Raw genomic sequence first — 18584 nt, 5'->3', positions numbered from 1 at the left:
ACCCACATTAGATTTCAGTGTTGGCTGCCTTAGCAGGGAGGCAAAAGGTCCTATAAGTCTAAAAAGTGATGGCTCATTCTTAGTATAACTAAGCTGGTATCCTTGATCAATTGGCTTCCTTTTTACTACTAGACAGTCTGGCTGTATAGCTCTAGCTGGCCCTCGACTCAAGCCCACAGTCTTCCTCAGCTCCTCTAGCGCTGGGATTAAGGTGTCTACCAGTCTGGTCACCTACTGGTCCTCCTGAGGCTTATGGAATTACTTAAGGCTCAGTACCATCCCTATTTTACTGCTTATAACCAGCACAAATGTTGGTATGAATGGCTAACTGGAATGTAGTTTGGCTACAAAAGCTGATCCCTGATTTCAAGACAAAACTGAAATGGCACGTCAGGTTCAAGCTCAAATTAGAAGGCAAGGAGTTCTAAGAGGTGACTTGCCTGTATGCTTACAGTGCTCGGCAGCAGAGACAAGCGCTAGCCCGCCCACAGAGCAGGCCATAATGGGACTATGTACCCACCCTGTCCTCATCTTAACATACAGGTTTCTGTAACTTAGATTAAAAAAAAAATCCTCCCTTCACGTTTCTAAACTCTAAAAGAAATGACTTCTTTGATCCAACAGGGCGCAATGTGGCTCCCCCAGGCCCTATGTTTCAGAACCACACTTTAAGAGATTTTTAAATAAAAGTTGTTTATATATTTTTAAAAAACCCTTAAGATAAAGGGAAATGTGTGTAAAGAATGATGCCTACAAATGGCAAAACATTCGTTCTTTGTAAACTGTCAATTTTAAAATCCAATCTATGTGATTGGTTTATTTAATGCAGTAATTTTGCTAATCAGATTTAAGTGAGGGGTAAGTGATGCATTTGTGTCCTTTCATAAAAGCAAGAGCACAGCATCGTAACTAAGCACAGGGATTCGATTCCTGGTTCTATTACTGTTCTGGTTCATCAAAGTGCACAGAGCACAGAAAGTTCTGCCCCGCCAGTGACATCAGGCAAATGTAATAGACGGTGCGCTGGGCTGCAGCACGTTCTCATCATACAAGTCTTCTGGAAGTTCTTCTTCATCCCCATCAGGAAAGTAAGTAGGGAACGGCAGGCTCTTACAATGATCCTTATATGCAGGCAGTGTAGAGTCTTTGATCTGAGGGAATAAAGAAAAAATTCTTACTCATAATGATACTAATTAGGGTTTTTTTTTTTTTTTTGGTTTTTCAAGACAGGGTTTCTCTGTGTAGCTTTGCGCCTTTCCTAGAGCTCACTTGGTAGCCCAGGCTGGCCTCGAACTCACAGAGATCCGCCTGGCTCTGCCTCCCGAGTGCTGGGATTAAAGGCGTGCGCCACCACCGCCCGGCTACTAATTAGGGTTTTTAAAGTTACCACTAAGGGGCTTAGACCTGCCTCAACTGAATGTACCAGGCTCTGCTGACTCCCCATGGGAGGCCTTACCTCGTCAGAGGAGGGAATAGGGGGTGGGTTAGGGGGAGATGATGGGAGAGGGCAGGAGGAGGGAAGAGAGGGGATCTGTGATTGGTTTGTAAAACGAATAAAACATTTCTTAGTAAAAAAACAGTTACCACTAACAAAGAATGTCTGCCCCTGTGTGCTTGAACAAGGATGCAGCCATCCCACGGAGAGGGGAGCAGTGAGTCCTGCTGCTTCTTTCTATTCTAGTAAGTGTGATTAATCATCTTTCTTCAACTGAATCAGCTACCACACAAGGATAAAACCACTAATTAACACTTTATACTTACTGTAACTTGTAAGTATGTATTTAACTGTCCAACAAGATGGATATTTTAGAATCACATCTCAATTATCCTTTATATCCACATTTATTTTTCAAATATGAAGGTCTGATACTACATACAAATTTAATACCTAATAATTATTTATTTTATTATTCATTCTTTTTGTCTGTTTTTGTTACTTTATTTTCTATACTTAGAACCAAATTTTGGAGGTGAGCTTAAAAACATGCGGAATTTACCTCATTTTTGTTAAGTGTTAACTAAGAGCACAAAAAGGAAAACATCACTTTTATTAAAGGAATTAGCTTACTTTGGCATTTTTACTGAGAAGTTAAAGACAAGGATAACATCAACAGAAAGAAAGCCATAAGCATTTACAGTAGCTCTCAGAACACTTTATGGCCTAAAATATTTCACATTATGTCTGGATTCACAGCTGATACATAGCAGAGATACTGGTATGATCTAAAATCCTCTATTTTAGTTTTGGATATTACTGAGTTTCTCAAAGCTTCTGTAGCCCTCATTTGGAGAGGGAAAATACACTATGTACACAGTAAAATAGGGCATATTCATTTTAGCAATGAGCAATGAATAATTTAGTCAAACGACAGCTGCTAGGAACAACTAAGTGTATAAAAACAGTTCTATTTTAAATCCCCTCATTACAATTGTTTCAAGAAATGATCAGGACGTTGCCCGGAGGATGCTATCATGTTCAGTTTTTTCCAATTCACCAATCTTAGATTGAGCCTTAATCAGGAAAACACTCAATAAGAAACCTATGTGCTAATTTGATAAAAAATTGTCACAAAGGGTCCAAGTAGTGAATTCTCAGTTACATTTACACTTTTACATATCTGCTGTACCTGAGCATTTCCAATAACAAAAGCATTGATGATGTTTCCAGTGTGAGTGAATATATAATGCAACAGTTAAACTGAGATTTTTGTTGGTTTTTGTTGAAAATCAATGACCACGTTCTATGGAGCTGGAGTCATTTTAACCACGAACCTTCTCACACTCAGAAACTGTAGCTTCACCATGGCTCAGAGTCAGCTTCTACCCTGCATCAGCACGGCTCAGCAGAGTCAGCTTCTACCCTGCATCAGCACAGCTCAGAGTCAGCTTCTACCCTGCATCAGCACAGCTCAGCAGAGTCAGCTTCTACCCTGCATCAGCACAGCTCAGCAGAGTCAGCTTCTACCCTGCATCAGCATGGCTCAGCAGAGTCAGCTTCTACCCTGCATCAGCATGGCTCAGCAGAGTCAGCTTCTACCCTGCATCAGCACAGCTCAGCAGAGTCAGCTTCTACCCTGCATCAGCATGGCTCAGCAGAGTCTGCATCGTGGGTTTTACTGGATAGAAACGAGTCTTTGGAAGCTCCCAGGCTCTATTTCAATCTGGTCAACATGTTAGTTCTATTTACTTTCTTCCTCTCTTTGTACTTTTGAAAAGGACAGAGGGTGCTTGGGGAGGCAGGGGTGGCAGAGTGGTGCTGGCACTGAGACCGCTGGCCCTCGTCACCTTTCTGGACCACGACTCCCACCTCAGCACTTCCGGTTCTTTTGCCTAAAGCAGGACTCATCTATTTCTGGAAGGACAGAGGAAAACTGACGTTCTGGCACCAGCTCCCTTCTCTCCTGGAGCCCTTTCTCCCATGAGCTCTTGGCTTCAGGTCTCCCATGTGCAGTTTATTTTATAGTGCAGCCTTTCACTGATGTGCTACTACAAAGGGAACTGGAGCAGAGAGCATGCAGAGTAAGAACAGTGCTTTAGAAGCTCCACATCTAGGACAAGAGAGAATTTAGGGACTCCATCGCTATGCTATCCCCGAGCGGTAGAAGTCAAACGGTTGTACACACCTTTACTAAGCAGTTCTTGTGTCCAGGCACAGAGCCATTCACGTAGATTATGTTGTGCTTCGTGTTCACTCTCCACACCTACAACACGAAGTGAGAGATGAAGGCTCCAGAAACTAGGAAACGTGTTACTACCAAGCCGAGAATACGCTCTACAAACCATTCACCACGCCAGCAACTGAAGGCCAAGCTTGTAAGATCATCAGTGCGCCTTACTTTAGGAGTGTGGCTGTGGACAACTACTTCAACTCCATGGAGTCTGCTGACACCAAGAATGATACGTGGAATTTCAGTTCTGTTTTGGTTACTATTACTTTTTTTTTTTTTTTACAACTAGCAACTGGGAATTCCTAACTCACTGAATCTAATCTCTAAAATAAGCCAGCCAAGCAGACTGCCTTCAAAAACACCTCAACATAGAGGAAAAACAATAACACACAATGGTCAAAAAAAAAGAAAAGAAAGAAAAAACAGTAAGAAAACAAGAAGGGGACATCAAGGTATTTATAACACTACACAGAAATCTGTGAAACAGTAATGTCGCTTCATTAAGCGGGAAACAGTAATGGTGGGAAACAGACCAGTTTGTCTGATAATTAACTTTAGGTGTCATGACTGGATTAAGGAGCTGGAAGAACAGGAAGCATGACTTCTGGGGTGCCTGTGACTCTGGGAGTCTGTGTGGATGTCACTCAGCGGGTGAACACCTTCCCACCGCTGGGCCACAATAAATGAAGGAGGCTGAGGGAAGCACTTCCTTTGAGCCTGGAAACCTGTCCCAAGTCATCTCAGTTTCAGGCTCCCAGACTTTGGACTCAGTGCCCGTCCAGGCCCCTGCCTCATTCTCAGGACTTTTGTTTCAGACTGAGAAGTCTATCACTGGGTTTTGAAGTTGAGGTTTTGGACTGAGTCAGGGCTACAGGCATTCCAGGGATTCCAGCCTGTAGGTATCCTATAGTGGGATTTCTCAGCCTTCATGTAGTAATGGTAGAAGGAAATCCTAAAAATACCCCTTGGTTTATCTATCACATTGTCCAGTCAAGCATCCAAAGCATCCACCCACTCATCCAAATAGTCACCCGCTCTGGAGAAGCCTGACCTAATTATATAAAATTATACATAATCTATACATTAAATGTATGTAGAATTAAGATGGGAAGAATATGCACAAAATGTAGCAGCAACTACTGGATGCTGTTGTTATGGGTGGCTTATTTTGTTCTTTCTATACTTTAAGCCATATACATCCAAATATACACATATTTGATGTTTTAATGAAAGTATAAGCACATAGCATCCATTATAGTACAAACTGTTTGCGTTCAGCTGTTCAAGATTTTCTTCTGATATTAGTAGATTAAATATTAACTTCCCTTTTAACTCTCTCTCTGAAAATGCATGCACCACAATGAAGTAATCTTATCCCCTTTACTGGGACTGTCCCCTCCTTTCCTTACCCACATCTATTTCACTGACCTATTTGACATAAAATCCAAGACAGCTCAGCATATAACCTTCAGCTTCTCTGTGATAATATACACAATATACAGAAACATAATGTCCAGGGAGCTTTTGTTCTCTTTACAAAGGAAAATATTATATCTAATGCTTCGAATCCTTTCTCCCTTGCTGATATCAGCTCAAATAGTAGGTCACTATTTTTTTCTTTGTAACAACTATACATAACATGGCTTAGATGTAAAATATACTTATGCAGCCCCCATTACAGTACAACTCAATTTCATTTCCTTTGAATGACTAATTCCACACCTACAAGTCAACCACACACCTCATGCACCCTCCATCCTTAATAGTCAGAAAGCACACTTGTTCAGGACACACACACACACACACAATGCACGCTGTAGGCCCTTGCATATAAACTCACAAACAGTACTTTATAGACTTACTTTCAGTCCATACACTGTCCTGCTCTGGTTTCCCATCTGCCCAGGCATTTTGGTTCCAGGCCAGACTCTGGCAACATCCTGAACGACAAAAACAAAGTTCACACTTTCAGTACTTTTGATTTTGAGCAGTACTGACTAAATCACAGTGGACACCACAAACAAGAATAATTAAATCCAACTCTTTCAATTCGTTTATTCAGCTCTATCAGTAAAGAACTGAATGTGGATGTATATCCATTTACTCCTATGTTGGAACATGGTCGAAGAATGGAGTCATGTGAGAATTCTGAGTGCTTGCGAGAAAACGCCAAGAGTCTTGTGGCCTGAATTTCTTCGTGCTCCTCCTAGGTATAGTGGATAGGAGTGAGTTTACTTCAGCTGCTGTTACTCATGTGCCTCTATGGAAAAACATGTTTGTGCCATGTGTGGCTTGTCTTGTGACTAAAAACCTTACTCATGTGATTCTTTTTAACTCTCAGAGTATAAATTGTCTGATGCTCTGAATAAAACTGGCTATCGCATGAGACTTTAGTCCACCTCATTTTTAGGCCCCTTTCCCAGGTTCATCATTCCCAATTAGAGCTGTAAACACTCCCAGATGGGAGCTCAACACAGACTACGAAGCAGACAGGAGAGAAACTCATTAGCAAGGATACTAACTGATCTAATACGGACAGAAAGTTAAAAAAAAAAAAAAAAAGAAACCAAGGGAACACAAACATGCCACATCACCATGCCACGGGAAACCAGTGGGCTGCTTTCCTGATTTCACCTAATCCTAGTTACTGGCTTAATGGGCTTCACCTACACCGCCTGAATGGGCTTCTTCCTCAGGTGTGAAGTCATTTTTCTTGGCTCATATTATCTGCATCAGTAGAATAGTGTTCGTCTAACTAGCTCCAGCTGATGCTGAGAATGGACACTAATCCCTTATCTAAAGAAATCAAATGTAAAGTGAGGGACCACTCACTGAACTCTTAGTGAGCAAACAGTTTTGTGTGGCAGGTACACCCTCGCAGCAGCTGAAACTCCCAAGTAGAATTGACACCAGGACAGCTCACTCCAGGTGATGGATTAATTCTCATTTTGACCTACCTGGATTTAGGCTCACTGGGGACACACCCATGGGCATGTCTGTGGGAGCATTTCCAGGGAGGTTTTACAGAAGGGGGACCCTCCCTAAATGTGGGTGGCACTCTCCCATTGGCTTAAGGTTCTAGGCTAAAGAAAAAGGAGAAAGCAAGCTGAGCAGTGGTGTCATCTCTGCAGAGGTGGACACCATGTGACCAGTTGCTCCCCATGCCCTCCTTCAAAGCCAGGGCTATCTCACTTGTGCCTTCCCCTCTACCATGGGCTGGACTCCTGAACTGTAGACCAACATCAACCCTTCCTTAAGGGCCACGCCAGGTATTCGGTCACAGTCATGATGAACTAAGTAAGTCCTTTACTGTGTGCTGCACACGGTTCAAAGAGGAGTTCTGAGTACTGCAGACTGAGTGACTTGTACCTGTTCTGTACAGTGTATGTTAACAAGTTCAGCACCCCCGCTCAACTTAATACTGCCATTACAAGCACTCTGAAGAGTACAGACTACATTACCTAATCCTTTAGTAAAGTATTTACCCAACACCTTATGTATATCTTACAACAAATAAGGATAGGAAAGTTGTAAAATTCACCTGAAAACATTTCATACCCTAAATAGAAATTCCATACCCACTAGCTGCTCCTACCTCCAACCCTCACAGAAACAACCTTCATAGATTTGACTAGTTTGGAGAGTTACATAAACAGTCATAAAATATTCTAGCTTCTTTGGCTTAGCATGTTTTCAAGGTTCATCTATACTACAAGTATCAATCCCTCAGTCCATTTTACTAAATGATACTCTATTGAATGGATATATCAACTTTAGTTAGCTACATCAAAGTGATGGATATTGCCACTATGGATATTCATGTAGTTTTAGTATGCATAGTCATTTCTCTTGGACATATACTCATGAATTGCTAGGTCACAGGGTAACTTTACACTTAACCATTTTAGAAACTGCCAAGCTGTTTTCCAAAGTGGCCGTCATCATTTAAAATTTCTGCCACCAATGTATAAGGGTACAGTTTCTTCATGTTTTTGCCACAATGTGTTAGCACAGACCTTTTGATAAACTATGAAGTGCTGGCTCACGGTAGTTTTGATCTGCACTTTCCTACTGCTGAAGAGGGTGAGCGCTTGCTCACTGGCCTGACAGATACTTTCTTGGCTTCTTTGCCTGGTTTTTAAAACGGAGTTACTTTTACTATTGGTTGTAAGAGCTCTTTATTTACTGTGGGTAAAAGTCTCATGAGGTATCTGATTTATAAGTACTTCTTCCATTCTGTGAGCTGTCCTTTCCTTTTTCCTATGTTATCATTTACAGCTTGAATGTTTCACATTTTCATGATGTGTAACTCAACTGTACTTTCTTCTGCTGATTAGACGTCTGGGTCATATCCTGGGCCTTGTCCATCTCATGGGCATGAAGATTTATTACTGTGGCATTTATTCTACAATTTTAGGCTTTTCAATCTGTCTTCAGTTGCACCTTTCTTTTTTGGGGGGCGGTGACAGTGCTAGAGACTGACCCCAAGACCTAGTACTTGCAAGCACCCACTGCTGACCAGCCTGGTTGTGTAACCTATTCCTATATAACTACGTGTTTTCCCATTCCCAAAAAGTCACCAAAAGAACAGAAAGGATTCTCGGCACTGCCAGTCGTTGAGTCTCAGCCCCATTTGCTTCCTCACTGCCTCCCCCCACACCCGCTTTCCCTTCCATCACATGAAGATGGGTGGTGAACAGGATGCTCCTTTTATGCTCTAGAGAATCAGAATGCGCTCGTGTGTAACCATGGTTACACATGTGATAAACCTCAGAAAACTAGGCACACCACCAACAGATCCACAGCCTCTTCTAACTTTGTCAATTGTCTGTCCCAGGTTAAGATCCACTTCAGAGTTCCTAACTGCATTCAGTTGTCACAGCTCTTTTGAGTCCTCTGTCGGGAATGGCTGCAGTCTTCTTGTCCTCCAGGTCCGGCCGTTGATACTCTTGTGGGGGACAGGCCAGTTACTTTTAGAACACTGGCCACCCGCTTTGTCTAACATTTGCCGTGATGAAATCTGAGACGCATTTGTTTTAAATTAAGAATCAAGAAAGAAATGAGCACAGGTTCACTTTTCCTTTTCCTTTTTGTGGTCTTGGGAACTGAACTTAGAGCCTCACTCATGCTAGGCCAAGCACTCCTCCACTAGGCTACAGCCATGGCCCTGGTAGATTCATCATGCTGCCTGTCTAACTGGTAGTGCACATTTGATCAACTAGTTAAGGATGCATAAAAGCAAATTAGTCCCCTCTAGTACTGTTAATACTTTCTCTCATGGCTAACCTGCAATCTGTTTTGAGACTAGATGTAAATCTAGCTCCCCTCAAGCTTCTATCATTTGATTTATATCCACTGTAAATCCTGAACTGCTCACCTATGATGGTCACCAAGCGCGGTATTTTATCCCTGTCACCAGGGATTAGCCAGTATTAGACTGTCAGAAAGGACATTCCATTTTCTTCCACTTTCTTACATAATCACTCGTGCAATTCATTTATATCAGCAGGAACTTTATTCCATGAGTCCTTTCCTCTTTGGGGAAGGTTGTTATTGCGTGATTCTGAGAGAAGGCTATATAGCCCATGCTGGCCTTGAACTCTAGATTCTCCTGCCTCAGCCTGTGTTCCATGAATTTTCCTCTATGACTTTTTAGTTGTAAGCCAAAATTGTTCCAAGTGGGAAGTTCATTAAGCTGGTTTTGGGGTCCCTCTATGTGTCTATCATTATTTAAGCACGTCCTTTTTTCCTGTCTAAGGCATTGTGGGCTCACTGTATCTTTCCAGTACCAACTACTGAAGGTGTTCCTTTCTGAGGGCACGATGCTGAGAAACCAAGTCTTGCAGCCTAGGAACTTCCACTACACTGGAGCACTTTCGTAGGTCACTGCAGCAGGCAGAAAAGGTGAAAATTGGACAGACAGGCAGACAAGCACACACACAGGGCAGGGCCATATTGCTAAAACATGATTCAAGGCTTGTTCTAATTTTCCTTTCACACCGTAGCATCCTTTTCTAGTAGAGAAACTTGACTTGGCTCCCATCATTAGTATATTTATTTTTCTGCTCAATCCTACAACTCACAGAAAATTACTTCTGAGTTGCCAGTATCAGAGCAAAGGGCAAATCTAACTAGAATTTAACAATTGTGTAGTGTGTTGTGTGTGTGTGCATGTGTGTATGTGGGTGTCATGCTTGTATGCACATGGTGTTGGATCCCCTGGAGCCGGAGTCCCAAGCATTTGCTGGACACCTGGCTTATCACCTGGATGCTGAGATCTGAACTCTGGGTCTCGTGGTTGCTCAGCAATCCCTCATAACTGCTGAGCCACCTCCAGCCCAAAGAGTGCTTTTTCAGGTTAGACTCACAGTATCTTAACAGGTGACTATTTAAAACACCGAGTTAGTTAGTTTTCCTCCCTCTTTAGTGTGGTTGTTACTCATCTGAGACACTGAAGCTCATTTTCTAATTATATTTCATGTATTTATCCCCTCAGTGTTTTTATTATGAATATGCAAAACATTAGCAAGGATCTAGGAGTAAAAATACACATTATAAAAAGAGAATCTACCACTCCTAAGCCTTCCCACCTTGTTTCCACCCATCACTTGGGGGAAGCGCTCTCACTAGATCTTATTTCATCTTCCTGGCCCTTCTACTGGCCAGGACAAACAGAACACACATACTTTTAGATTGCCACAAATGACCACTGTTTCATAGAGGTTTCACTCTTTTTTTTTTTTCTAGAGCAGCACTATTTTCTCTGCATAGACATACCACAGTTTTATCCACCCAAGCTCACGTGTGGGTCTCTATCCCTGCTCATTACAAATAGCACTGCAGGACTGACTTGTGAAGCTTTGCTGGGTCAAAGGACAGGCATGTGTAGTTTTACCAAGGTTCTGCCTATTCCTTCATTGTGTTCCCAACACTGATTTTGATTCTTATTTCCTGGCAGTCTTGTGAACAGATTTCTCTGCAGCTCTCAGTAGACAGTATGACAAAAATTCAGCTTGGTAATACAATCTGCTAGGTGAGAACTTAGTACCTAAGGGAAGCTATAATCTGTTTCTTATTGTGAAAGAAATAGAATATGTTACCAACCACCAACCATTAGAAGGATTCTGCATTTACTCTGAGGCGCCAAGATTTTATTTAAAAGCTCTACCTCTGGGAAAGAAACACTGAATTAACAAAACAAAGGGTCTTTCCTTCATTTCTTATGTTACTATTGCTTGTTTCTCCATTTATCTCAATGCCCTCCCCTACACAAACACGTAATCCTATCCTTGACAATCTCACACGACTGTTTCCCCTAGAGCAAAACAAGTGTGTGAACCAGCAAATGGAGCAGCCAGCTGCAGCTGCCTCAGTGTTTTAGCTAGGACACTAGGAGAGAGAGGAAAGAGAACGCTGCTGTGGGTATTTATGTACTGGAAAATGGGTGAGGCCAGCCTGTGAAAGTGACAACTACTAGGACCCACTGAAGCCAGGTTAAAGTATCTGGCTTGAGCTGACCAACAGTGAGCACTGTGTGCAGAGGGTGAGCACTTGGCACTGAACAGAACACCACTGTCTAGTCTGTGGCTGATGCCTGCATTCCTAGCATGCTAGAGCTGAGGCAAGATGATAGATACTGCAGGTTATGGGCTAGCCCAGGCTACAGAGTGAGATCCTGCCCAACTCCCACCTCCCTCAATGGGCATCACTATTTATACTCACTCCAGTTGAAATAGCTCCAGGTCTCCTGTGGGTCTTCGTTTGACCGTGAGAAGCAGGTTGGCCTTTAAATCCCCATCTTTTCATGACACCCTGAAAACCTTTACCAATACTGGAAAAAAAAGTTAGAATTTACATAATGAGTGGAGCGTAAAATTTCTGCCCGTACTTTCTTGACAGCACCTTGGAATTCTAACAAGACTTCCTATCTAAATAACCAGAAAAGGCCATACCAGCCAAACTGCAAATGAACATTCCTTCATCTGTCTTGGTTTGCACCTCTCCCTGGAGTCTAACTCTGTATAAAATGTTATGTCAAGACTGTGAGACAATAGCAAGCTAAGCATGGGGAATTTACCTAGGAAAGGTTCGCCCTCAGAATCTTGTGATATCATAGCAAAGCTCCAGAAGTTTCAGCTTCCTAACAGACATAATAGGATGGATCCCAAAGACCCCTATCTCCTAGTATTCATGCTGTACTTAATCCTCTTCCCAGGAGCCTGGGACTGATTCAGTCTAATGGAAAAAATAAGCTAAGAGATGAGCTCTCAGTCTGAGGTTGGTCGAAAGAGACCCCTCTGGTCCTCTCTCTGTCCTCTTGCTCCCCAGGCTCTGTAAGAAGCATCCAGCACTAACTATATAAGCACTCCTATGAAATAGAATGTAGCAAGGCCGGTTCCCGCCAACAGCTGAGGCCCTGCCACTGCTGCCAACACCCTGCCACTGAGCCTGGAGGCAATTTTTCTCTAGTCAGAGCCCAATGTGACCATAGCCTTGTGAGAGACCCTGAGCCAGATACAGCCAGGCAAGGTATGCTGAATTTCTAGCCACAGACACTGAGGCTGCCGAGGTTTATTTAAGCAATTGTGTGAGGGGCAACGAGTCTGAGAACAATAGATAGGGCACAGAACAGAGCACTGAATAAATAAACCTCTAGACTGGCTCTGCCATTTACAAGAGTGAGCCTCTAGCACAGTGGCTTTCAACCTTCCTAATGCTGCGGCCCTTTCAGTCCCTCATATTGTAGTGACCCCAACCATAAAATTATTTCACTACTACTTCATAACTGGAATTTTGCTACTGTCATGAATCATAATGTAAACAAATAGCTGATATACAACCCTATAGGGGTCGTGACCCATAGGTTGAGAACCACTGCTCTAGATGCTGGACAAATAGTTTTAGAGGACACCAGATAGATCTTGATCTGGGTTGAATAGGAAGCTAGTGGAAAAAGCAAAAGTAGAGAAAGACAGATTCTTAATAATGTAAATATTATTTTTAAATGAAAACACTTTATTACAAAGTCTGTTAGTTAAAGAAACAAGCTAATGACACCAAGGTTAGCAAAGTCCATCTCTGAATGTCAAGTACATTCCTACAAATGATCCTGTGCAGGTCTGAGAGACTTGTAAGTCTTCTACAGGCATCATCTACATGTTCTTAAGGTGGAGATTTTCTTCATCTCTCACCAGACAGTGAGAGATATTTCAATGTAATATTGTGTGGTTTCAACAAAGCTAGTCATAATTAGACGTGCACTGTTCAGACCAAATACAAGATAGCACGAAAACCACACTATTTCCACAAGGATTCTGCTACATGTTTATTAACAAAGAATTACCAGACAGGATGGATTGAAGAAAGCCCCTTGAATAACAGTTTTAGATAAATCAAGAAGTTAATATAAAAACAGTTAGAAACTATAAATAGAGCCCCAAAACCATGCACTCTCAAATAATACATCAAGACTGTTTAGGACTAAATTAAACGTAATTTACACCTCTTCCTGCCAGCATATACCACTCTCTCATCCCTCGATAACTACAAAAGTAAATAGTCCTAGCAAAAAGCTAAAATAGAAATGTAACATATATTTAATGGAAAAACAAATTACTGCATAATTTTATAGAGAGATGAACACCAAAGAGAAGCTATGAGAATCAAATACTGAAATTATGCTTCAGATATTATTAATATTTCCACTTAACAGTGAATGTTAGGGCATACTTGCAAAGTAATGTAAAAAGCTTAGTAATTTACAAATGAAAAGAAATAAGTGAAGAATGATTTGGAAGTATTCTATCATTTAGCAAGTAGCACCTGAGAGCAGCAGGGGAAAATGACCAGCAATACTCCTCTTGGGGGAACATGCTTTAAAAATACCACACTTGCGCTCCGGCTGCCTTCTGTAGACGTTCACTACTGCCTCCAGAGTTCTCAAACTGATTATCTGCCTTAAAAAGACAGCTTGAGTGCATGCACCAGGAAAACGCAAGCAGGTAAATTACAGAAGATAATTGAGCTCATTTTAGAGTAAATGATTACAAGATGAAAGTGGTATCCTCAAAGTGCTAATTATGTGTCAGCTAATTGCAGATTGTTTTCCAGTCTGGTCTGGAACACTTCATGAGTCCCACTGTGTACAACGGGAACCTCTTCAGTAAATAACCTTTAAACAAAAGGCAGAAACCCAAGTGACGCGACAATTACTGGCTTGACTCAGGCTGCAGAGAATAGAGTGCACCTGTTGATCCATGGGAGGTACAGGTAGCAAGCCTCTGTCTGGCTTCTCCCAGTTGCAATCCAACTTGAGAACAAAAGTGAAACAAAAGCAAGGAATGAACTCATCTTTACTTAGCATGCCTGGGTGTGATTCAAATACAATACTTCTGCAAGTCACAGAAGAAAAAACTTCACAGAAATGTCTACACAACACAGATGCCTACCTCCCTCACCCTCCACCCACTGTGGGGCTTTGCCTGCTTGTTTGTCTAAGACAGGGTCTCGTGCTGCGGCCCCGGCCAGCCTGGAGCTCACTTCCTAACTCAGGCTGGCTCAGAACTGATGCCATCCCCTGTCTCTAACATGCCAGGTTTGCAGCTGTGCACTCTTCCTAGCTACCCAATGCAGTTCTTAACTAATGGCTGCAGAAATAAATCAAATGAAAATTCAAATCTGGAAGAATGCAATTTTAGACATTCCAATTTTAGTGGGGCTTATGTGAAAACAAGAAAAACAAAAATGAATGTATTTAGGATACTTACACTGTTTAAAAAGTCATTTAAAAACAAGAAACACCTCAGAGGTCTCATTTAATCTAGATGACTACTACTGCCCTGATCCTTGGCCCATGCCCCCCATATGGACGGCATACAGGGCAGAGACAACACACCTTACTTAGCCCAGAATGCAGCCTAAAGAAGTGAGCCTAATGCCATCACTACTACTATGTCGTGGGAAGAAAGGAAAGAAAAAAGGTTTAGAGGCCTACAGGATTAGTAACCGTAAACCATTCCAGAAGGTAATGCATAACTTACTTTTCCCAACTCATCCCATTATCTCTAGAGATTAATTCTACAGGAATTTCATCCCAGGCCCTATGACAAATGCCCAAATACTGACCACAAACAGTTTTTAAACAAACCCACCAGGTATTTCTCTACCTAATGTTTCTAACTTGTCCCTGGGGCAAACACGTCTGCGGCAAGGAGAGACTGCATGTCTGCTCTGAACCATCTTGACCCAGTTTCCTAAGGACCTCCATAGCCCTACCCCCAAGTCTCTTCCCTGCCACTGGCTTCTGGGACATCTCTCTCCTTTTCTTCTCTTTTCTCCTCAAATTCACCATGCACACCTCTGCAATCTATTTTCCTCTTCAATTAGTTTCTGGAAACCACTCTATGTTTAATCTAATCCAAATCCACCAAAATATTTTTGTAAAATAATTTTTATTATGAAATCATTGCACCTATGAAGAGCAGAGACTCTATACTGAAGCCTGAGGCATCCATCACATTGGCAATGAGTGACTTCAGGCCTGCCTGCCATGTTTTTTCTGTTTCTCTTGTTCTGTAGTTCCAGTAGGGCACTTAAAAGCAATCTCCAGATAGTCTATCATTTGCATCACAAATACTGCAGTATAGAAAGTTAAGGATACTTTTAAACTACAAAAGCACAATATGGTTACCACAATCTAAAAGGGAATGAACGACTCCTTAGTATCAAATAAGCAGCCAGTGTTCGGAGGCCCGTGCCCTCCTTCCACAGGCAGTCTATTCCTCTACCCTTCTTTGGTGTCTCTCCACCCTGCTGCCATCAGTGTCCACTTTGTGGCTTCCTTAGCCTTTGAGATGCCCTTTCTCCCTAATGCACCATGAAAAGGCAGTGTGAGCATCCTGCTTCTGATTGTCTTCTTGCTTCGGTTAAGTCACAGATTGGCATACGTTAGCTTGCACTGACCACCTGGTTTTGTAAATAAAGTTTTATTGGGGTAAAGAAGTGCACATTCATTTACATGTTGACTATGTCTGATATACTAGATGATATCAGAATTGAACTTTTGATGACTTCATGCTTTCTGTTCACTTCTCAAGTTTTTCTTACTGAGGCAGAGCTTTCCTTTAAACTAAACAAAAAGCGGCGACAACATGGTGATGGCAGCCAATGCTGCAGAGCAGGACATACTCAGTGCGAGGCTTGAGCCAAGGTCTACAACAGTGGTTCTCAAGCTGTGAGTGGCAACCCCTGGGAACCGAATGGCCCTTTCACAGGGTGGCCCAAGGCCATCAGAAAACACAGATGTTTACATTATGATTCACAAAATCACAGAGCAAAATCACAGCTATGAAGTAGCAACGAAAGTAACTTTATGCTTGGGTCAGCACAACATGAGGAACTGCATTAAAGGGTCAGGCGTTAGGAAGGTTGAGAACCACTGGGCTAGAAGCACTTAAAGATGAAGCAGTAAGAGATCAAGGAACTTGCCTCAGTCACAGAGTTATTGTGGCTATGACCTTGTTCACCCGTTACTTATTATCTTGCTGTCCTTGGTTTTTGCTGCTTGGTAGATTTTCATTAGGAACGCAATTAGAGATATAGATAACCACTAAAATATGTTTAAACAACAAATCAAGAGAACTCTAAAACACTTTCTCCCAAACTAGCCTTCATCTCAAAACAACCATCCACCTTAACCTTCTTTCTGAGAGATTATCTCTCTATAGTCTCACTAATGTCCATAAACTTACTGTTCTGAACAGCTAGTAAATCAAGTTATTAAAAAAAGACTAGAAATGGAGGACAAAGTAGAAAAGTCTGTCCTCACATCAGTCACAGGAGAGATGCAATGAGAAGACACAAAACCTACCCTCAAATGGCAAGGTCTCCATTCACAGTTAATGGGAAAACGATACTCTCATGGGCTCTGAACAGGGGAGCTGCCCTTCTCCAGAGGAGAAGCATTGAGGGAAGTGCACTGAAGGACTTAAGAGGACAGACGGACAACAAGCGAATGCATGTGGGCTGTCCAGACACCCCACAGCCCAGGAAGTCAGCGGCAGGGAAGAGAGGCCGCAATGAGGATAAATCACACATCTAAGGAGCCAACAGAGCACTAAGAAGTTCAATCAAGGTCCATGTGAGCAGCCAATCAGTCTACAAGCATTTAAGAGCACCAGAGGATGCAGTGGCATGCTGGCTAGAAAAGGTACAGTCCCTGGAAACACTTACCAGGAGTTATGTAAGATCCACGGCAAGCTGACCTCAGGTAAGGCCGTCTCCAGGAAGATACAAAGACCAGAATGCAGTGGGCTTTCATGGGGGCAGGCCACTGCTCACACAGAAATGAAACGAATGCTGAGCTGCAGCCATGCAGCAGCAAGGGCCTCCTCCTTTCCTCCAGAGCTGACCAGCACTGCTTTAATCCTAAGGCTATTTGTTCCCCCAGTGCTTATCTAGTATTTAGACTGGAGGCTGCTACGTAACTTCAAATCATCTTGTTTTCCAGAAATAGGACCTTACAAAAGAAACATTTCCCTATCATACTTGATATACAAGGAAAAAAAAAGCCAAAGACACTCAACAGTAGCATATGAAGTGAAAGCATCCACTGACCACAGGCATTTGAAAAGCTAAGCTCTACACCAAGCTGGTCACAAGTCTGGACACAAGACAGCTGCTGACCAAGACATCTGTATGTCTTCTCAGGGTGTCCCTACAAGTTATGTAATGGAATCCACACAGCATCATATGTAAGTTCACAGAAGTGCGTGGTATGATTTGTAATAATTCATAAATTTTAAAGTAGAATAAGCTGCTTTATAACTCAGAGTCTTCACCAGTTAACAAAACCTGAAAAGGTCAGGAAAGCTGAATAGTAGTCACCAAGAGACTAGTCAGTGATCTTACTGGCTTCAGTAACTAGGAGAGAGCAAAAGGGACAGGTTCAGAACCTCCTAAAGACTCTTCTTACTGCCAATCTACCCCATGTCATGTCTTCAAAACTAGACAAAGGTAAAGGCATCTAGCAGCTTCTCAAGTGGCCTACATTTGACATGAGGTGGCCAAGGTGTGGAAACATATCTACCCAATTAAGGAAACTCTGATCAGATTTTGTTTTAAAGACACTGAGGCCAACACTCATCAGGTTTCTTTGGATAAAAGCTGCTGTTTGGTCAACACCATCACAAGATAAATGCAAACCAATTGCTCTTCCCAGCAGAGTCCATGGACATCTTTATCTGTCAAAGGGCTCTTGGTGAGAATATCCTTGTAGGCACTGTCATGTGACTAAGAGGAGTAAACAAAGTCAGAATCCATGAAGAGAACAAGAATTGATAACAACTGGTGCCCCTGTAATTTTGGCTCTTCTAGGTTGTGTGAGTCCCAACAGCCAGCAGGAACCAGTTTCCAAACAGCTACACCGTACTGTACTATAGCAGTAACTTCCCTAAGATCTCGAGTTCCTAGAATCATACAGACACTCACCATGGAGCAGAAATGGTTAAACAATCCAAAATACTAGCCCGGACTAAACAATCAAGGGCAGCATTTCTGTTAGGGCAGCAGCTACACCCAGCACCATCTAACACTAAAAGTCAAGCTTCATGTTCCTTATGAGACCACACTGTGGAATTTCTTCTAGTTTCTGGTCATACAGCTGTAAACATCTCACTGGGACCCTGGGACACTAAACCCAACAACCGCTTGGATATATAATATAAAATCTTGTTACTCCTAGGAACTGGAAAGAGCACACCCAACTAAACTATGCTGTGGTTGCAGGAGAAGTCATAAGCTTTGCTCAGGCATGTTTCACAATCCAAGTGTGTGTTGTCTTGGTCTTCAAAGCAGACCTAACGGAGAAAGCATTAATTCACGTGACCTTCCACTGAGCCCCATTTCTGGAAGCACACA

At 42.3% G+C, this 18584-nt stretch overlaps 1 protein-coding gene across 1 annotated transcript in view; it reads right to left on the bottom strand.

Moving 5' to 3' along the window:
• Positions 1–676: 676 nt before the first annotated feature.
• Mrpl3 (mitochondrial ribosomal protein L3) overlaps positions 677–18584 on the bottom strand; it is a 28364-nt gene continuing 10456 nt past the window's right edge. The window contains exons 7-10 of the mRNA XM_076576952.1: positions 11391–11499; positions 5531–5608; positions 3624–3701; positions 677–1151 (exon numbers count right to left, since the gene is read on the bottom strand). Of these exons, the coding sequence (XP_076433067.1) occupies positions 999–1151; positions 3624–3701; positions 5531–5608; positions 11391–11499 (418 nt within the window). The 3' untranslated portion in view covers positions 677–998. The remainder of the gene's footprint in view (positions 1152–3623; positions 3702–5530; positions 5609–11390; positions 11500–18584) is intronic.

Source organism: Peromyscus maniculatus, chromosome 7 (assembly GCF_049852395.1).
Source record: "Peromyscus maniculatus bairdii isolate BWxNUB_F1_BW_parent chromosome 7, HU_Pman_BW_mat_3.1, whole genome shotgun sequence".
In the NCBI taxonomy this organism is placed as follows: domain Eukaryota; kingdom Metazoa; phylum Chordata; class Mammalia; order Rodentia; family Cricetidae; genus Peromyscus; species Peromyscus maniculatus.
The sequence above is the reverse complement of the archived record's forward strand: the minus strand, read 5'-3'. Positions and strand labels throughout refer to the sequence as shown.